At 43.6% G+C, this 22,141-nt stretch overlaps 1 protein-coding gene across 1 annotated transcript in view; it reads left to right on the top strand.

Moving 5' to 3' along the window:
- Positions 1–707: 707 nt before the first annotated feature.
- Positions 708–22,141, top strand: part of HS6ST1 (heparan sulfate 6-O-sulfotransferase 1) — a 184,430-nt gene continuing 162,996 nt past the window's right edge. The window contains exon 1 of the mRNA XM_057432996.1: positions 708–1,650. Coding sequence (XP_057288979.1) covers positions 1,133–1,650 — 518 coding nt within the window. The 5' untranslated portion in view covers positions 708–1,132. The remainder of the gene's footprint in view (positions 1,651–22,141) is intronic.

A 22,141-nucleotide genomic window follows, 5' to 3' on the forward strand; every position in this document is an offset into this window, starting at 1 on the left:
GTGAACGGATCAGTGAGAAGCATTTTGCTGGGAAAGTTTTCTGTAAATAACACCTCTGTTGATTGTTGCCTCAACTTCTACTATTATTATCATCATCATTGAGATTATTATTTCCAAATTATGTGGCTTATGGGTGTGCACAGGCTTGTTCCTGCTCACAGCTAGCCTCTCTCCTCCTCCTCTGTGCGACCAGAGCTTGTTCCTGTTGCATCCCGTTGCGACATTGCAACTGAAGGCTTGTGGTGTCCCGTGTGGCGGCCGCGGCGGGAGCACATCCGTGTGGGAAGCCCTGCTCCTATGCCCATGCAAACGTTTTTGTTACTAGTAACTATTGTTTCAAAAAGGGAGTGGAACCGGAGCGCCAAGGCTCGCTTATCGGGTCTAATTTTAAGGTGCCATATAAACACTCCCCGAGAAAGCGGCAAGAGCCCAGTGCTCCCTGGAGCCGCAGCCGCCTCGCAGCCCACCCGGGTCTGCAGCGCGAGTGATTTAAGCGGCCGCAGGGCTCAGGGGAGCGCAGCGACAGGAGCAGTCCCGGGGGCGCCCGTGGACCAGGGAGCCGGGAAGGGCTGCGGGGCGAGCGCAGGGCTCGCTGTCTGCCCGCAGCCCCGCGGTGGCGGGGCGGTGCGGTGCGGCGCTGTGCATGCCGGGCGCGGGGAGGCGCGGGCAGGAAGCGCTCGCTCCCGGCCGAGCTGAGCCCGTGTGCCGCCGGCGGCGGGGGCGGGCGCTGCCGCGCCGGTGGGGCTGGGGCACGGCGCAGAGCCGCGGCCGAGGCAGCGGCGGGATGGGGTTGGCTTCCTGAAGCGGCGGGGGGTGGGCGGGAGGGGGCTGGTTCTGCATTTCGGTCCCTCTCCTCCTCCCTCCTGCCCCTCTTTCCTAAGTTCGCGCTGTGCCGCGGCCCCTCCGGAGCGGCTGCCTGCCCCTGCCCCGCTCCCGGCGCTGCCCGCGGCGGGGCGGGCGGGGACAGCGGGGAGCCAAGGCGACCCAAGGAGCGGCCCGCCGCCTTCGGGGAGGCTGTGCTCCGGGCAGCAGCGGGGGGGAGGCGGCTGGCACAGGCGCTGGGCTCTCGTCGCCCGCCCCCCGGCAACGCCGCCGTCTGCCCAGCGCTGGCAGCCCCGGGAGATGGTGACACATGAAGCGTGCGGGAAGGACCATGGTTGAGAGGACCAGCAAGTTCTTGCTGATCGTGGCCGTCTCGGTGTGCTTCATGCTTATCCTGTACCAGTACGTGGGGCCGGGGCTCAGCCTGGGTTCCCCCAGTGGCCGCTCCTACTCGGAGGAGCTGGACCTCTTTCCCACGCCGGACCCGCACTACGTGAAGAAGTACTACTTCCCCGTGCGGGAGCTGGAGCGGGAGCTCGCCTTCGACATGAAGGGCGAGGACGTGATCGTCTTCCTGCATATCCAGAAGACCGGCGGCACCACCTTCGGCCGGCACCTGGTGCAAAACGTGCGGCTGGAGGTGCCCTGCGACTGCCGTCCCGGGCAGAAGAAGTGCACCTGCTACCGCCCCAACCGCCGGGAGACCTGGCTCTTCTCCCGCTTCTCCACCGGCTGGAGCTGCGGGCTGCACGCCGACTGGACCGAGCTCACCAACTGCGTGCCCGGGGTGCTGGACCGCCGGGAGAGCGCCGCCGCCAAGACGCCCAGGTACTGGCCCGCCGCTGCTCCCTCCCGGGCCGCGCACCCTGCCCGAACCCCTTCCCCGTGCAGCCCCCCGCCCTGTGCGTTGCAGCATGTTGGTAATGTGCCGTGCCCCAGCGTGCTGTGAACCTTTCCTCAGCTGGTTCACCTGTCCCGTCCTCCCCTCCCGTCCTCCAGGGATGTGCCCTGCACCTTCTCCTCTGCGTTCCCAGGCAAATAAATAGCTCTTTGCCTCCTCCCACGGAACTGGTATGCTGCACCCTGAGCCCTCGGTCTTCTGCTCTAGCAGCCCGGGTGGACCCCTTAGCAAGCCTATGTATTTGTGCCGCTTACTCTCTTTTGTGAACGCTTAGTCTTTATTTCATACCTCACTTGCCACTTTTTAGTCCCCATTTCACTGTATCGTTAGCCTCAAGCCTGCCTTTGTAATCAGCTGTGCCCTGATCTGTGCACCCCTCTTTCTTTAGCTGAAATTGTTCTCCAGTGCAGCTGAAAGGCATACCAGCCCACCAGTCCTCATTCTTTTGCCTAGCCTAATCTGCCTGATAATTTTTTTTCACATTGCAGAAAATATTCTTTAAACACCCTTTTGTATGTTTTTTGCTGTTTACTCCTGATGGGACAGCTGAGGTGAAGTCTTTGGGGGAAAGGAGCTACCCTGTACATGTTCTTGTGTCTCCCCCATCTGTGCACGAGGAGAGAGGGAGTGCCATCATAAAGCACCCCTCAGTGCATCCCTGTTGAATACCCAGTATATTTCTGCCTTCTTACTCCATTATTTCTCTACCTTGGTCTCTATAAATTATAAGCTTCAGAGGTATTTTCTGTTTGAAGTACTCCAGTAAAGACAATGGATTATATCAAGATCTTCAAAGATTATATTCTTTTAGCTCAGTAGACCTTTGTGTCTTTCCTATCCTTTTCACTGGTTTTTAACAGCATGCACACCTTCCTTGACACATCAGTGTTTTTGTTATGACCCTTTGAAACTTTAAGGCAAACAGATTACGTTCTTAAACGTGTCCAAGATCTTACGCTAATATTTGCTTATGCCATAAGCTTTATTTATATGCATATTGTTAATACCATGCATAATCCTGTTAGTGAAACGTGGCCTTTAAGAAAGTATGTTCTAGCATCAGAACTGTTTTTCTTTCTTATTTATTTCACTGGAGCTGCATGCAATTGCTGGGGTTCTTTATTGTCTCTCTCATGATTGCTGCTGTTTTCAACCCGTTTCAGTGTTAGTCGTCCAAGTACTACGCTCAGATTGCTGTCATGCTGCCTGATCCAGAAGCAGCAAACTGAACTATGTAGCTAAAGGGCCCGAGTGTTCAGGCTTTCCTGTGGTCTCTTATAATTAGGTACTTGAAAACACCTATGAGTAAAATATCCTCAGCCCATCTGGTTGCAGTTAAGATTGTAGTGAAGTGTTTTAAGAACAAATGCCCAACGTTCAAATCTGATTAAAAAAAAAAAATTAAAAATTAGCTGTTTTGTGAACCTTGGCACTTGACTTGGGAAACCATTAACCTGCTATAAAGACCTGTGTGGTTTTATGAATTGTCTTGGAGTTTTGGGAATCTTGTGTGCTTCCATTGGCAGTTTTATACTAAAATCTGCTGTGTATTCAGTATAGAACTGTCTCATCCTAGTTAGCAGTTGGGATTTTGTAGAGGTACCTGAGAACAGGGCACTTCAGGTTGTGAAGTAGCTGTTCCTTGCTGCAACTCATAGAAGTTGAGAACCAGAAGCCTATTGCTTCATGTCAAATGCTTGTAAATAAGATTTTCTTTGCCATTTTTTGTGGCACATCAGGAACTATAATCTTCTACATGCTGCTTAACTCTCTTGATTTTTGGGGTGTGCAGGGAAAATAATTAATCCTGTCCTGTTCCCTCGTGTCTCTGCATAAATAGTTCTGCTTTATGTGGTCTCTTTACTTCCCTTAAATATAAATTAGAACTTTTTTCAGCATCATAAGAATTCCGGTGTGGAAGTTTTAGATAATCTAAGGTTTATCACCTTGGTCTAGTAAATAAACCCCAGAATTTACTATTAGTTGTATCCTGGGGGGGAGGAGGGTGGGGGTGTTGCAGTGAACAGCTGCTGCTTATTCTAATAATACTGTCCTAGGATACTGCTCTGTTGTCCTACAGTCCAGGCTAGTAGGCACCTTCTCCAAACTACAATTTATTTCATGTGTAAGAAAATTAGGAATAAGGCAGGCAGTGCTTACTTAAAATAGAAATTTGATGGATTTTCTTTGCTGGGAAAAAGGTAGTCTTGTATTATGCCCATTACACAAAGAACAGTGTAACTTTTTATTTCTTTGTTGTGAATGTTGGCTCTCTTCTGTTGAAAGAGGGCATGTTTTTACATAAGGCATATGCTAGAGAGGCTACTATCTTATAATGGAACTGAGCTATGAAAATATATCTCACAAGGAAAAGAGAAAGGAGCAGCAAAGCACCATTCCAGCAGGGTTCACTCACATTCTAATATTACCCACTCTGGGCTTTGGAGTACAGTCTTCAAATTCAGCTTTTAGAGCTTCTGCCTTTTCTACCTAATGCAAAGTTTAAACCTTTTTTCTTCCAACTGTATGTTTAGCCCCCAAAACAGCTGACTTGTGATGACAAATAAATTTGCCTTCTAGTGAATGTTGGAAAGCATGAAGGTCATTCAGTATTGACCACGTACAAATCATGAGCTTCAAACTGTTAACTTGGTAAGCAATATGGTTTTGTCACTGCACAGTGCCCTGTTGCACTACATTCCATAACCTGTGCATGGTACATAAATTTACAATGCAATTGCTCTTTTTATCGTTCTGCTGTTCTGTGTTAGACTTAATGATTAGAAGCCCTAGATTGCCGGAGACTGCCTTTTGTTGTTCCTTCTTTCTGTCTTTTGCATTGATAGAGTAAGCTGTCAGAGGTGGGTGTTTTAAAGAGTCAGGACTCTTTAAAAAGCCCCCAAACAACAAACTACTGGTTCTCTTCCCCTTCCCACCCCACTGCTAGTGATTTTCCCTGTTTTGTATTCAAGAGACTTCTGGACAAGCACTTCTTGAATCAAATGTTATGTTTTATACACAGCCAGTAAAAGAAAGACATTGATTTGTTTGGGGGCTGTAAAACTTGGGACTCCAAGGAACTCCGAGGCTACCTGTGTTTCTCAATTAAATCTCTTAGCTGTAGTTCTCATCATGCTTTTAGTAGAAGGGAAATTCCAAGATTTTGGGAATGGAGGCCTACTTATTCCTTGTGCTGTTGGGCATAAATGCTGGAAAAGACTCTTTTTTAAGCAGCAGTAATACTAGGGTGTGTGCTTGAGTCATCACGATGATATTTCAGAAAGCAGAGGCTAAGCACTTTCTGTGAACTGCTCCCTTAAATTTATCTCACCTAAAACTGTAAGAGATCTAATCTCTCTGCAGTTGATGCAGAAAAAAAGCCAAACTCAGGTCTTTAATTTGGCTTCTAGAATTAGAAAAAACTCTGAAGGGATCCACTAGTAACTTGGCTGTCTCCTTTGTTAAAGGCCTGAATGAAAGCCCTTGGAGGTGTTGGAAAGATTCCTTTTTTTAGCCCCCAAAGGAGATGGGATTCAGTGCCCTTCTGGCTATGTCCTCCTTCCCCGCTCCCAACACTAGAGCGGAGCTAGGTGTTCCTTGTAGGACACTTCATGCGTGAGCTTGACTCTTAATGTAATGTGCTGCAGAAGCAAACTATGCTGAAGGAATGTTTCCTTTACTACCTCTTCTCAAAAGAAAAAAACCCAAACAAGACAAAGCCAAAACCCAGCCTAGGCTTTGTTGTGATCCTGCTGCTTTCTTCTGCCTCAGGAAACCAAGAGTGTCTAAGCTGGGATTTTCCTGGAGACACATTATGCATGTGGAAAGGATTTTAAGGCATACAGCTCCTTTTAAACTGTTTTATGCAAGCTGCCTGTTGCTGTGCAGAACCCGTATAGTCAGTAGAGTGCTGGAAGGGCATTGCTGGCTCTGTGCTCCCCCAGCTCACACACGTGCTCTGCCTTCTGCTATGCTGTTCAAAGCACCAGGTAGATTTATTTCTTCTTTGTGGTGAGCCTTCTCAAGACACTAGCTTAGGCTTGGCTTTGCGTGTGTAGTTCTGCGCTCATCTGTCATAGAAGTTTGGTTTCAGAGTTCATCTATGGACAGAAAAGAATGACGTAAGTATTTCTCAGTGAGTTTAAGACGTGTGTGTTTCCAGTGTCAGTGTTTTTTCTCAAGATTTTGTATGCTTTAGAAATAAAAAAAAAATGGTAATCCACAGACTTTTATGTAAAAAGTCTATGGCAGGTTAGTAAAATCTGCTGTTAAATACATCAGTCCAAGGTTTAGAAGCTCTCTGATAAGCTGTTTACAGCTTGTGTTTTGGGTTGTGGTTTTTGTTTTTTAAGAAACAATTAACAGGGCTCGGCAGTTTGTTAGGCTTGATTTTTCTGAAGTGTGAACTTTCACAGCTTCCAACCACAGATCTGTCCCATTGCAGGGATCTGTTCTTGATGAGGTTTTTATTATATGTGTGCTTAGGAGATGCAGAGACACGTTGTCAAGAGACCAACTGTTTGAAAGTGAAAGGCTTTACCAAATCACTCTTATAATATTAGCACTTTTTGAAAGCTTAGGCTTATCGTTCTTTGTGCATCTGTGTGTGGAGGGGGTTGTGAAATACTTGTCTGCAGGGAGCAAGGGGCATATTTTCCACTCGCCAATTTGACTCCAACTAGTTTTTCTTAAAGACTGCTGGGAAAATATCAATATAAAGCTATTTTCAGTAGCCTGATTCTTTGCATGTGGAGTATTTTAAAGGCCTGCTAGTCTGATCCGAAACCTTTTGCACCTGGTTGTGCTCACCCATAAAGCCAGGTTGGTCTTTCAGAGCCAAATAATTCTGAGGGGCCATATAGTTTGGTAGTGAAAATCTTAAAACGTGACATAGTAACTGAAAGTTGGAACTCTTCAAATAGTAGGTGCCTTGTGTTCGAGGTACTGTATTAGGTGAGCTTCAGATTTTTGGCTAGTATACCAGGTTTCATTAGTCTTCCTATTTTTTTCTTTTGTTGCCAGAGCAAAAGGATGTGCCTTTAGATATGTCCCTACTTGAGTGTGTACTTAAACTAACCTGGTTTTGCAAAACTATGCATTTGGTTGCTTCTCATTAATCTTTAACCAAAAATTGCATCATGGCATAGTAATTCTGTTGTTGTTTTTTTTTTTTTCTGCCTTGAAGTTTGCAAACACTCATTACCTAGACCGCAGATTTTGCCTTTTTGCCCTTATTTTCCACTCTGTAAATAAAAATCTGTGCTGTTCTGAGGAAAGCCTTTTTTTTTTTTTTTTTTTTTTTTTTTACCAATTCAGAAATAAATACTTTAAAGGAGCTGGCTTGAATTTTATTCCTAACTGAACTGAATGCTTTGATACATATTCTCAGTGTAAGGACAGTCTTTAAGGAATGGTCTGCTGTAAATGCACAGCTGATACGCTGTTCCACCATGCTAGTTCATGTGAATTTTTTGAGGCTTTTTATTTGGAGATGACAGTTTGTACCATTTCATGTGAAACATCTTGACCATGTCCTGTTTTCAAGGCTCTGCTGAATGGTCCTGGTTTGTCACTTTGAAATGCCACTTGAAGGTCTTTTCCCTACTGCTTGTTGAGCAATTCCCGTGTGTGTATCTCTTTTCTAAATTAATGGGACCTTGAGCAATGCCACCTCATGAACTTCATGTCACATCTTGAAAGAAATCTGTGACTCAAGAGAATTGCTGTGATTTAAGGAAATTGGGGTTCATTAGTGTTGTAGGGGCTTTATGTGAAAAAGTGTGTGATCTTCAACTATGTAAGTTTGATGTTCCATGATGGAAGAGCTGCAGCCTTTACCTGGCGTCACTGCATGGGGCATGCCTGGCTATACATGTTGAGGCCTCTTCCCTGCAGGAGACTGGGGAAGATCTGTCGTTGGATATTAGTATGTGAATTGCAAGAGGTTTTATTACCTCATAAGAAAGCACTGCTAGAGAAGATTATGTTATAACTCAGAGATTATAATGGTAGTACCTTCCCTCTGGGCCATCTCTTTCTTCTGGGAAGGAGGAAGAGATAAGCCTCCTCTTGTGGCCTCTTCCTCCATTGATTTGCAGGGCTAGGCTTTGATGGGTTTGTTCCGCAGAAGCTTTTGGCTGCCTGTGGTAGAAATTGGAGCAGTGTAACCTGGGATCTGTTTTCTAGAAGGTGATTCAGGATATGCAGGCCCAGAGTTAAGAAAACTTCTTTGTGAGTTTGTTTTGGAGGTGAAATTGATGTGCCTTATCTGAGTATTTGTACACAATGCCCATGCTTCCAGCTCTTATCAGAGTCCTAGATGACTCCTTGCCAGCATGTTCCTAATCCAAATGCTAGTCACAACGGTGACAAGCAGAGCTACAGAAGAATCATGATAGAGATTAGTCAAAGGGGTTGTGGCTGTGGTGTTGTAGCTACTTTGACCTGGAAGCAAGGAGTGACTGTACAGATAGAACACACCTGATTTTAAATTGTTAGGAACATCTGGCTTATGGAATGTAGCGCGCACGTTCTGAGTCTCCCTACTGTACATCCTGCTGTCATTTACAGGCTATGGCTTTTGTACATCCCAAAGTTGGAAAGCAGCATGGACAATTGCCTTCAGTCAGTCACAGAACCAAGGTCACTGCTTTGTGTCTCTCTGTTTTAAACTTCCAGTTATTTGACAGTGGCTTTACCAGATTTTTGGTTGTAATGCTTTCAATAGCTAACATTTTGTCAGTGAACACTTGGTCTTGTGCTTGGCTTAGAAAGCCAAAGTGGCATAGTCTAACTCCACAAAGCTAACCTTTGTTCATGCTTGTGTTTCCAGGAAGTCTTAGAGCAGATAGAAATTTTCCATTATTGACTGAAATTGTGTGTTGTCACACAAAGGTGAAGCATGGTCTTTAATTCCTCATACTTGTGATAGCTGCCAAGTCAAGGTTATTTTTTTGACGGAGCCTTGTTTGGTGTGGATGAAAGGGAAACATCAGAAAGCAAATGTCTTCCTAAACAAAAATCTAAGTGACAGTGTGCTTAAGGAGTATATAAAGTACAGGAGGAACACAAAGCTGAAGTAGTCCGTTACAAATTCTCTTGATTCTGAAATGGTGGTTGACCTTAAAACCAACCAGACAAATATCTCTACTTTTCCTAAAGGAATTAAAGTAGAATTGTTGAGGAAAAATAACCACTACCATAGATTCAAGGCAACACAGTTTCTGTAATTGCTGTTTGATCTATTTTTGTTCACCCTTCTATTTCCGTGATGGAGAACTCTGCTGAAAATCCAGTCTTGAGAATCCCTCTGAAGAGTCTTTTGGCGATTACTACCACAAAGAGCCTTAAACACCTCTGTACTGTAGGATGTCAAGTTTCAGATCCGAAGAGGATGCTTCAGATAGTCTTGTGTGTTACCGCCAAAGGAGGAGCTATTTACCAATGCATGGCTATTGGAGCCTGAGATTATCTCATGACTGGAAGAAGTGTTTTCAGGAAAGGTCCAGGCAGGGAGAGGTTGTCAAAAGAAAAGCACATCATATACTTAACAGGGCTTAGTTGTTTCTGCTTGTATTAAATAGCATGTGTCCATTCTCATTTCTGTGCTTAGCTTCAGAAGTATAATATACTGTGCTGAATGCTGCTTCATCCCTGCAATGGCTGAGTAGTGATAAGGATATGAAACATTCTGGGGCAGCTCTGTTCTGATGAAGCATCCAGAAATTATAAAAAACCTCCTCTTGTCCACCTCCAACTATAACCTGCATATCTCAGCAGTACTAGTTATAGAGCTCTCTCACCTGTGTATCTCCAGACCTCTTACAGTAAGTAGCACCTGGTGTTACATTCATTTACAATCTAAAACATCTCTGAAGTGGTCTGTCTTAAAACTGGCCTTGACCAGAAATCTCAGACATCCATGTTAATGTACTGACCTTTCCTGCTCAGTGACTGTCCCCTTCAGAAGCAACCGGTTTCTTAGCATGCTATTACTACTTTGCTCTGTACTTTCCTTCCTTTCAGCCTATAAATGGCAAGTTCCACATAGTAGCTCACCTATGTTTTTATAGAGGAAATATTTCACAATTTCCTGCCAATTTAAACAAGAAAACAGTGATTTGCAATTAACTTTTTATGGTCTGACTGTGTGTTTACTTCATAACTAATCTCAAGCCTATTAAGCAGAGATGCTTTGATTACACCTCACTGCAGATTGAAATATTATCATTCCTTTTATGGATCTCCTCTATGCAGCGGGGGGGGGGGGGGGTGGGGTGGTGGTGGTGGTGCTCTGAGCTTCCTGAACTGCCTTTGCAGTTTGTTTTTAAAATACACTGAATTTCCTTTTTGGCTGATGTTAATCTTGAAATGCTAAGAAGATGATTTAAGACTTTCTGGCCAAATAGCATTGCTTAGAGTTTCGGAATGCCAGGTGACTTTTCATTCTCTAATTTCAGGTATGTTGAAAGGGGACTGGTTTCTGAGTAAGAGCTAAACAAGTAAGTGTTGCCTTCTAAAAACTCCTTCCATGTATGGGAGGTACTCCATCTTTTAGCTTTAGTACTTGTGTTAATTAAGACATACACATGTATAAGCTGATTATAGGGAAATATTCAGTGACTTTTGAAGGAAGATTTTATGAGGAGCATGCTTTGTTCTTTCCTTTTTTATATTAAATAGGTTAAAGAAAGAAGTCTTTTGGGGTGGGTTTTGTTTTTTTTTTTTGTATGTTTTCCTCTCTGGTGTCTCAGAAGAATTAAGTGTCCAAACAAATAGTGTAAAAGTAGAATTGATTTTTTTTTTTTTTTGTTTTTGTTTAAACTAACAGTTCTTCCAGCTGTGACCCCCTTGCTCTCAGTAAAGATTTCAGTTAGGGTACCTGTGACCCTCTATCAAGTGTTGGGAAAAAAAATCAATGCCTCATAGCTAAGACAAACAGCAGCAGCCTGCTGACTCACTGCTTTCCTGACAGGTTTTCTCTCCTGGTGAAGATGGGGAAAGAACAAGGAGTACAAAAATCGCAGAGTATAATCACAATCAGTCAACCATCCCTTCTGTTAACATGCCCTAAATCATAAAAGACAGCATTACCTTCTTCTGTTCTTTAGCACTTTCTTGCCACCTGTACCTTTTTTTTAGGTCTTTGAAAGAGAAAAGACAGATTTTGGTTGGGTACTTCTGCAAGGAGGAAGATTGAACAGATTGATCCTGGCTACTGAAGCAAGTACAGTAAGGGTCTGATTAAAATCCCATTAAGGGAAATACTTCATCCATCGTATACTGTACAGGAAAGCCAGTAAATATGCACAGGAACCCTTTCAGGTAGGGAAATGCATGTCTTCTAGGGGTATAAAACTGGAACTTTTTCCAAGCATCTGAGTATATTTACTGATATACCAGCCACTGATTATACAGTTGTGGTTGGTGGTGTTATTTGCAACTCCTCCAAATAAATCATGAGCCTTTTTTTGCCCTCAAGTTTTCCTTTGCTTTATTTGACCAGATTTCCATATGTATTTATAAACAACAGCATCTCTCTAGTGTGTACATAGCCTGACTCCAGTAGAGCCTTAGACCTGTCTGGACACAGACTTTACCATATATTTCAGCATTCTTGTGAGGTCCTGTATCTTTAATGGCTATATGGTTACATATATCAGGATTTCTACTGTTGCTGCTGGTAGCTTTGATTTTTGAAATGTGGTATTACAGTAAGTACTAGTGACTCAGTATTGCCCTTCTTTATTCAGGCTGTTATTTAGGCACAGCATTCAATCCTGATCTTTCTCCTGAACTTTACAAACAGGCTTTGTCTGAGCAGTGCATTATTTCTTCATGGTATCTTGACAACCTTTATTTTCCATTCCCTGAACTAACGCTTTCTTTCAGGTTGGCATCTTCTTGTACCTTGTTCAATATATCTTCCTGAACTTAAAAAAATCTTTCTCTTTCCCTTCAGAGGTCTCTTACTGACTAAGCCTTCTAGAAGTAGTTACTAGAAGTAGTATTTGAACTCTGAATCAGATGATAGTCACCAGTTCCATCACACCTTGACTTTTCAGGCAAATTCAGTCACACTTTCTAATCTGTTTACAAAGGGAGAAGTTTCCTGTGTTGAAATGCAAAGTTCCTTGCTTGTTTTTCATGACCAAGAGCTCATAGACCTGCACTGTTGTACACATGATGCATGCTGTTATCAATGGAAAAGGTTAGCTTCGGGGTTTTGCTTAGACATCCTCAGAATTGTTTGGTGTTGGGGCAGGAGTTGAAATGTTAGGGTCCTTTTCTGTTGGATGCTTAGATTATGTGAAGGCTGTGTCATCTTTGTTTAGATGCCCATAGCTTAAGTCTTCACCCTGTGTGGTGTGCAAGCCATGCTCTGAGTTGTCCCCTATACCCAAAATGTCCTACAATGTGCTCTGAACAATCTGCTCACTTTTTGGGTGCTACTAAAGTAATCACTTAATAAAGAAGTGAAATCAGCTGTATTCTCTTAGAAAGAGAAAATGCATTCAATAGGATGTGTTATTACTCTTGCAAGACATCACACGCTTTGTTAAATTATGGAAAGTCAGAAGAGGGTGAAATAATTCGCTTAAACCCATGCTTGGTTTTCCCATGCTTGTTTTTTTGGCTTTTTTTTTTGTTTTTTAACCAAGGGTTTTTTCCATAACTCTGTGATCCACCTTTCTTAGTTGTGATGTGAAGTAGTCTGTTTGCATTTGCATGCATGAAAAAACGAAAATCACTGAATGATAAGTGAGTTTTGATTTTAAAACATAACTGTCTTTAACTATTCCTGAGAAGAGAGGACTGGCTTGAGGTGATCCCTTCCTTCTGACTGGGGTGTGTCAAGAAGGGACTAAAAAGGAGACCTCACAGCAGCCTTCCTGTATCTGAAGGGGGCCTATAGGGATGCTGGGGAGGGACTCTTCATTAGGGACTGTAGTGACAGGACAAGGGGTAACAGGTTAAAACTTAAACAGGGGAAGTTTAGGTTGGATAGAAGGAGGAAATTCTTTCCTGTTAGGGTGGTGAGGCACTGGAATGGGTTGCCCAGGGAGGTTGTGAATGCTCCATTCCTGGCAGTGTTCAAGACCAGGTTGGACAAGGCCTTGGGTGAGATGGTTTAGTGTGAGGTGTCCCTGCCCATGGGAGGGGGGTTGGAACGTGATGATCTTAAGGTCCTTTCCAACCCTCACTCTTCTATGATTCTATGAACTTGGGTTTGGTCATATGTCATGAGGACTGGCGTGACTCCCACCAAAGAGGGAGTATCGGGAAGTTGTTCAATGACAGGATGACTTATATTTAACTTTTGGTTGTAAAAGGAGCATCTGAAGTTGGAGGATAGAAGAAAAATGAATTAATCGGTGCATAGCTGAGGATGAGGAAAAAAGAAGAAACCATGCATACCTTGTGTTGGCTAGGATTTTCAGGTTTTAGATGGTTTGTTAGTTACCAGTAAAGGTTTTTGTAAATAACCATCAAGTCATTGATATTGGTAAAGACACAGTTTGAATTTCTCACCTTGCCTTCCAGTAAATACCTTTGCCTTTGGGAGTTCTGTAGGATTTGATGCTGAAACTGTGTGTGTAATTGTTTAAAGGAATAATATTGGACTGCCACGTGCAAGAAAGATACTTGGAAAGTCTAGGTGGATAAATATGGTATATGAGACAACTAACTTAGTAAATTTTAAAGGCATTTGAACCTGGCTTCTAGAACAGATTTAGGTCTTTAACTGGCAACTGCTATGTTTTTATGATTTAGGCAACTCCTTGGAAGAATAATTTGGCAAGTTCTGTCTAACTTTTAACTTTCTTCTCTGTGTGTTTGCTGCCTTTAGACAACTGAAAAGGTTGTGGATTTGCCTTCAGCCCGTCTGAAGATTTTCCATGCTCTGACATGCTGCTTATAGCAGCTTGTGTGATAAAGCAGTGCATTAAAGAAGAAAGGTGTCTTTTCCTGAAAGCCTAATCAAAGCTCAGGGGAGGTCTCAAAAGTGAGGATTAGTGTGCTTTGAAACGGGTTCACTTGCGGTGGCTGTGCTATGGAGGTTTTACACCGTCCTTTCCATTTCTTCAGTTTGGGATACAGGTTCCTGTGTGGTAAGGGGATCAGTGTGGCCAAAGATGGTGTTGCGTGAGGGAGAAGAGTCACATGTCCTTTCTGCCTAGAGGTGGCTGGCTCTGTGTGTCCTGCTTGCTCAGGCAGGGGCTGAAGCCGTATCACTTTCATGGACCTGTGGGTCAGATGTTTGTGTCTTCCTTGAACTGCCTTTTCTCAGAAGCATGACTGAAGATTTCTCAGGTTTATGCTTATGCCAGCAGTTCTTTACCTAGGTGCTAACCTGCCTGTGATGGCAGTTGCTGGGAAGAAGTATTCTTGTAGTTAGCTGACATGTTTCCACGGTGCTTGTAACAGTAGCTGTCAGTGGGAGAAATACACTTGTTTTGTCTGAACCTTTGAAATCGGTTGATGAAAGCAGTTTTGTGTTCTCTAATAGGATTTCACCAACTGGAAAGCAGTAGGAAATTGTCCATCCTATTTCCATCCCAGCAAAAAGCCTAGCCAGGGGTGTGGAAGTTGTGTATTACAAAAGCTAGGTTGTTGCCTGTATTATCAGGTACTCCAGGGAAGCTAGCAGAAACTGTTCTTAACACGGGTGTCTGTCCCAGCTTGCTCAGGCAAGCTTTTCTGTTTGTTTGACAGTGCTAAGACTGGGTTATGCACACTATTTGTGCAGCCAGCTTTTATGCTGCTAAACTGTAAGATGATGCGTGGTGGGGGGCTGGGGTTTGTAGCTGTTGAGCACAGGTTTTATATTCCTCCCAAACAGCTGAGCTCTCAAGTGCAGGGGTTACTTCTCTCATGACACCTGAGGGAACTGTGCTCTTTTCCCCACCCACTATCACCAAAGCAGCAAACTCTTTTGAGTCATAAAAAGGGAATATTCTTGCTATACCTGGGAGTCAGTTTGTATTTGTGAATAGCCCTAGAATCATCTCCAAAAGGCAGCAGAGAGCTTTACCTACTTTTCATACCCAGGGAAAGTGCTACTTGCCACCTGACCTGAAGCATTTTAACAATAGTTGTTTTTTATTGTAGTATCTGTTCCATGGCTCACCGTGGAGCTCTTTTGAAACAGGCTGCCTGCGCAAAAGTGGAGGAATATTTGTATCCCATTAGCTTTTCAGTATTAAAAACACAGATGACAAAGCCACTACCTAGCAAAGGTACGTAAGGGCTGTTGTTCTAGAAGAGCATATATGTGGGATGTGTATGTGTGCGTCCTGTCTTTGCCCAAATTCCTCTTGCCATGGGATATGCCAGGATAGCAAATCTAGAATTACTATATGTGCATGCTGAGTGCTCATCCATGTGTTTACACCCGAAGGAGTGTTGTACAGTACAGTCATTCCTGTCTCAGGATCTCATGAAGGAGTAAGCTTGGATTGGACTCCGTAACTGCAAGAAGATTTCCTGGCACTCAATCAGATTCCATGATTAAAGATCATCTAAATCAGTTTTCTAAGTAACCTGAAACAAGCACAGAAATAAATCTTCTTGCAGACTGTCCACAGCTAGACTGCTTCCATTTGGAAATAACTTCCCCCTGAGGCTTCCTCTCAAAAGGCCTTCTTGATGAGAGCATTTTCTTCCTTGTGCTCTAGCTAGTGTTGGAAAGGGAGGACTTGACACTTGAGGTGTAGTCGGGCTGTAATGACAGTATAAATCACAATAGGAAGGGTGCAACTGCCATTTGTAAAACTTGCTGGATGAGCACTAGTTTGCTTGCCTGGGTAGTGGTTGGCTGTGATAAAGCACTGATTGTCAGTGTAACACCCAGCTGGAAATCTTGCATTGAAATTGAAGGATGGATTCTTTGAACATTTGGGAGATGTGGGATGCTTGGTGTGCCAGATACTTCAGGCAGGATGAATCCACCCCTTTCCTAACCAGGATATTTCCTGACTTATGAAGTTATTTGGGGATTGTCATCAAAAGTCTGTTTTCTGGATTGAAGCCCAACCAATCCCAAATCTGGAAATAACTGCTCATGAGAACAAAAAGAGCAGTTATATTTGTCAACTATACTATGGTGGGTAAGCAAAATTTAGAGGCTGTTGCTTAGTGCAGAAGGGATCCGAGAGCAGCCTTCTCTTAGGGAAGTCAGTAGTATTACTTACATACAGAGGAGTTTATATGACTCTTTACTCCTTCTTTTTGTGGGAATATGTGCTTGTGTTCGGATGTTTGTGAAAGTTTAAACTAAACCAAGTTAAAATAGGTGCACTGAACTCAAGCAGGATGTTGTATCTGTATGAGCAATGACATCTTGAATTGTGCTGAAAATAATTTTGTAATCTGTGCAAAAAAAAAACTAAAACCCTGCTCTAGGTTGGAAGCAGAGCTAGTGAATTCCAAAGATGTCAGCTATTCAGTTCTTGAATACTTCAGGACTTACGGCATAGCACATGCTGTTTAATATCTCGGTCTCAAAAAGAAAAACACTTTCATGTGAAGTGGTCTCTCTGGGGTCAGTGAGGAGAGAATATGAGGGGGAAATGACTGGGCGTTAACAACTTCCCACAGGATAAAGCGCAAACAGTCCTCCCTTCAAACAAATCCAGTTATGGATAAGAATAGGAACTCTGAATCTTAGTGGATTTCTGCAATTACAAATATAGGCCTTGTACTCCAGAAAAGAATTAAGCAAGTGTTTACAGTGGTGAGGGAACTCCAAGTAGGAGCTGGTTAAACCAATTCATTTTGGTTATTGGCCTTTCTTCACCCTTCTTATTTAAAACTAATTTAAATGTACTAACAGCTAAAGTTAGAATTACACTGTGTGTCACGTCATCTTTTCTTTTTTCACCCTCCTTGGTGATGCAAGTTGAAACAACGGGCTAGTTGTTCAGGCTACCTTTAAATTCTATAGAAGTTCACATGCTTCTAAGCCATGCTTTTAAATCACACCTCCAAGTCTGTATAGGAAGGTTACAGGCAAGCTTTGAGAAAGTCATTCTTCATTCTGTTCAGCACACAGATGGTGTCAAAGGAGAGGGAGGAGGAATATGAGCACGAGAGTGATATTTGTAAGTGCTGTGCTTGGTTAGAGATGGAGCTGGGACCAGTGCCTTGAGGTCATGTAAGGAGATACCTGGAGCTTCTTGCCCTGAGGTTACTAGATCAATGCTGAACATGTTTAATGTGCTAAAAGCTCATCTCCATCTGGTCAGTACTTTCAGTGCTGCTCTTAGGTGACACATGTCCTCTCTGCAAATGCAACTATCCATATGGCACTAAATAGACCCGTTTCTTTTACACGTAAGATTGAAGTAAATGGAGGAATTCAGCTAGGTGAATGGCCAGGTCATTAATGATGTCATTAAGGCTTCCTCTCATGATTTCTGATTTCATCAGCTACCCTGTCATGCCAGAGTGCTCTTCTGCTCTTTGTAAATCAAATAGTGATGCTAGAATGGGATACAGGTACAGAGTGTGTCACCATTGTTGGAGCATATGTAGAGCTGTGTCAAAACTGCAATCCTAGCCTCCATGGATCATCTCATTTTAATTCTGTGATATAAGGAGTATCCTAACTTGTATCTAAGTGGTTCTTGGACACAAGGACCAAAAATGTTTAAACTTGTGCAGATTAGAAAAGTTGCCTCAAAGGCACAAGTGGGGAGTAGGCAAAACCCAGCTTTTGAAATTAGACTTTTTGACTTCAGTCACAGCAAGAGTCACTTCAGTAGCTTGGGCAGATACTGGGTGCTCTTATTTTTCCTTTCCTTTGTAGTGACAGCTCTGCAGAAGGTTTTTATGAGGACTGTTAAGCTAGCCTAGGAGACAGGAGAGGCTTTCCAATATGCCATATGGCAGGAAGACAGAAAGAGATGCTGCATTCATATCAGAAATAAACATAGATCTGGGCTTTAGATATGGAGTTCAGCTTTCTCAACATTCATATAGTTTAGTAGGTGGGGTTCTGGTTCATACCTAGTGTTGCCCTTGTTGGGAGGGAAGGGAGGCGTGTCTGAAGTACGTTCTGTTAGGGGCATGACTCCATTAACAAGTCGGTGCAAGGAGAGGGTGTGGATCTCTGGCAGGTCATGGCTCTGCTCAGCCTGCCCCATGCTTGCTCTTCTTCCCTGGTAGGGTGCAGTGTTTCAGCCTCAGCAAAAATGGGTAAGCTGCTTCATGCCTGCTGTATGACAACATGCCCATGGGTTTCATGGCATTGTGGGTATACTGTAAATGTAAATGGAAACATACCTTCAAGATTACAAGGTAAAACCTGTTGTGTTTGGCTTGAGAGGAGCTACAGTATTACGGCCTGCTTCAGAGGGAAAGGTTAGTGAACATCTCTGCCATATTCTGGAGTCAAAAATATTTGCTCTTTCTTTTGCTTGCTGCAGCAGTCTTTTTCAGAGGTAAGAACGGTGCCATCACTGGTAGGAGCTCAAGTACAAATGCTGTACAGAGCCTCCATGTATTAACCCTTTTTCTCACACACCAGAGCAAGCATCCTTTCACAATTTCTTTATTTTTCTTCTGACCATTTGGTGCCATCTTCCCTCTTCATCTCTATTCTTCTAGTATCAGGGAAAAACTGTAATCACAGGCACTCAGCTAACTCTCAACCTGAGAAAAATGGAATTAGTTTATTTGGCTGGAAGCCACAGAACTAAGTGAACCTGTCACAGGATTCTTAGCCATTTATGAGAAAAGTCTGGGTTTAGTTTCAACAATTTAGCAATGAAATTCAAGCACGGGTAACAGTTGTGGTTCATGGTCTCAGGAGAAGTGCTCTAAAGGACTTCACTTGCAGCTCTCTCCTTGGAGCCCTTGTGTCGGTGGGAGGGCTCAGACCAGGGCTATGGCTCACCCAGCTGTCAGGAGATCAGGTGTCGTGCTGAGAAGCGCTGCTATGGGATTGATCTCATCTGGAGAGGAGGGAATGGGACTCATGTCTCTGACAGTAAAAAGGGTTGGGCTGCTCATGCAAACTTGTAGCTCAGAGCAGTTGGCTTCACTGGCAAGAAGACAGAGGCTCTGGTGCAATTAATCTTTGTCTGGCCTTGGGTGGCAACACTGCTTGGTTTATGTGCTGCATCTGATTGTATCCTAGTAGAAAAAGGAGGCAGCAAGAGGGCACTGGGAGGTACCTTAGTTCATTGGTCAACAATCCCCATTTGCCTTCAGACTTTTCCTGGCTCAATTTTGCATGGCTTCAGTGAGGCTGCACTGTTATGCATTTAATTTATGTTGTGCAGTCTCAGACAGGTTGTTTCTTGGGTTTCACTAGTCCTCATACAACATGCTGTTCCCATGAACAGAGATATGTGGGAGCTTTAGACTGTAAGAAGCTTTGACAGGCACGACGGGTGTGCCATAGGTTCTGAGAAAGCAGATTTGGAACCGTGGCTTTGGGGTAACACCTTCTTGTCACTGGGTGATCTTCTTTATGAGAATTGCTGTACATGAGCACGTGGCTGCCCCATTTCTAATCTTTTTCACCCTACCTGTGTGGGTACAAAATTTAGCATGATCAGGTTCAGCAGCTCCCATGCCTCTTTACCTGTGCAGTCAATCCTCAGCAAGAAACAACAAACATGTCCTTCAGAGTTGAGGAGCTGGGGTTTTTGTTCATTGGGCTTTTTGAGTAAAGCAGCAAGAAAAACCCCTGCTTTTTTAATTTGAGGATTCTGAAGGGGTGGAGTAAAAGAGCGTGGTTTATTCTTTTGCTTCATTTTCTCTCCTTCAGAGAACAGATGTTACTTATGTTTATGTCATTCCAGTGCTAAACACTTGCCTTGACTTCAGCAACAGCATTACTGAGGAAAGAAAATGAAAAAGCATGAAAAGTTTTCTTCCTTGCAGCAGAGCACGTATGAATTACTGCACAATGTTGACTTGCGCTTCTCAATTTTGGCAGGAAATGAGGCAGGAAATCCTTTATTAAAAACCTTGTCCAAAGAATCTCTAATGGCACAATGTAATTATGTTGGCAAGGGACTCTGGAAAGGTGCTTGAGCTTCCATCAAGTGGAGACAGCATCTCTATATGCTTTGCCAGTTGTTGCTTCTTGCCCCACACTGACATTTCAAGAGAACAGTCAGTGTCTGCTGAATGGGGGCATGGAGCTGAAAACATAATAGAGCAACATTTTCAACTCCAGCACAGTCTGCTTTGGCACGCAGCACACTACCTTCTCCACAGGGATTTGCGTGTTCCGTGGAGTGGGCTGGACTGAAATTGTTTGCAACTTTAATTGTAGTGTTTGCTGTATGAGTGTGTTTATCTGTATAGATGTGTGTGTAATGACTCGTGGTGTTCTGAAGCTTTTCTGCGTGCTCTCGTCCATGGACAGTTCAAGCTATGTACAGAAGGAGTCACCAGTGCTGTGGTGACATTCATGTTCTGCTGAACTCTTTCCCAGTGTCAGTCGTCCTTTCAGAACCTAAGGGCACAAACTGCCTCATAGGTACCTCAGATTAAATCATCAGGAATCTCACCAAGTCTGGTCCTGACTGCCCAGTTATAAACATTTATCTCTGTTGTTGCTAGGCTGTTAACACCAGATGCAGACCTGGGATTTAGTTTGAGTCAGTGCCTTTTGAACCTTACATAAAACCACTACAAATAAACCTACCAGGCTGAACAGAAATCAGACATGTAATTCCTTCCAAGGAATCTAGATACCTTGGTATATTTCCTGCAGGTAGCCTCCCAGGTGAGAATTAAGACTTGCTGCTCCTGGTCTTGAAGGTTGTTTTTTTTTCTCTCCTTATTTGTATTACACAATTTTAGTGTTCACTGCTACTCTCCTACTTTCAAATGAGAGGTGGTGATCAAGCAACTCTGTCATCATCCTGGGTTCTCATGCCCTATTATTCTTTTACTTGAAGGCTGTATCAGTTTTTCAGGAAGACCAAGACTGTTCAATCTGTTTGTGATTTGGAGAAGGTCTGGTCTACTTCTCCTTTATCTGGATAGGGAAGAGCAGCAAGGAGTCATTTGAAGTCACAGAAAATAAATTAATTCCCAAACCTCATAAATGGTGCTAACACTAACTTTGACCCTTTGTGCAACATTTATTTCCTCTACAATCAAATGCCAAATCCCACTTGGAGTTGTCTAGAATTGCTATCTTTTCATTTTCCTTCTGAGGATGGGTAGAACCAGTAAGAGAGAGGCAATACTAAGCCCAGCTTCCACTTCAGTGACTCATCTCCCATTTCCAACAGATGGTTGCTTTCTTCATTGACTAGCCTCTCTGCAGATTGCCAGTTCGGTACAGGACAGCCACATGGCAGCGTGGGATACAAAGAAGATAATAGGACACTTCCCTTGTAAACCCCTTAAATATGCCCTGCAGATGGTAGACACCATAAATCAGGAAGGAGAGGGGAGAGGGAGAAAAAACCTACACACTTAAATTATGTTACCTGAAGAGCATTGCTCTATTGCACTGGTAATTGCTAGTCCTTGGTGTGATTTTGATTCAGGCCAGTCAGTGATCTCACGAACAAATTTTGGGCATTGCTCAGGAAGTAGCAAGGGCTGTGACCACTTCCAGTGGACCGTTTGCATGCAAAAGAAGGATCTGGGAACTTGTAATTCACTGTTAGATACTTAACAGCCTTATCAAGGCTCCATCTTTAGACCATGGCTGGTTTAGGTCAACTCTGAGGACCTTACCTCATGTCTAATGGGAAGAGCAGCATAGGGATCAGGTCTTCTTCACAGTGATGTCTTTCAGTCTTGTAGAATGACCCCTTTTTTGAGAGGGAAGTTACACACAGTCGCCTTCTCCATGTCCAAATCACAAACCAATTGAACAGCCTTGGTCTTTTTGGAAAACAGTAATACAGCCTTCAAGAAAAATGAGAACAATGCATGAGAACCCAGGATGACAGAGTTGCTTGATCACCACTTCTTAATGCTCCAGCAGGCATGCTTGCTTCTTCCTTTGCTAAAATACCTTTGATCTTGGAAAGAGGAACTGAAAAGTTGTTTGCAAGCTTACAGACCATTTGCAACACTCAGAAATAGGCAGCTGCCTTGTGGTTTCCTTGGGTTTTGTTTGTTTTCCCATTTCAAGGAGGAAGAAAAACACTTACGTCCTGCTCTGGGGGAAGCATCTGTATGGTGGGTACACAGAGTCCTCAGTGGAGATGAAACCCTTAAAGCATCTCACAAGTACCAAGTAACCCAGCGGCATGTGCAAGGCAGTAGAATGCCCCTTCCTGCCCCATCTTTTGTCGTCAGGAGGTGCAAACAGACATCACATTGTCATCCCAGAATAGGAGCCTCAGCACCAGGAAGGATAATGTTACCCCTGCCTTGTTCTCACTATTTTAATAACTCTATTTTGATGCTTGTTTTGGAAATCATTAGAAT

This window comes from Pezoporus wallicus, unplaced genomic scaffold (assembly GCF_028554395.1).
Source record: "Pezoporus wallicus isolate ANWC-B61680 ecotype Strahan unplaced genomic scaffold, APGP_CSIRO_Pwel_v1 contig_15, whole genome shotgun sequence".
In the NCBI taxonomy this organism is placed as follows: Eukaryota; Metazoa; Chordata; class Aves; order Psittaciformes; family Psittacidae; genus Pezoporus; species Pezoporus wallicus.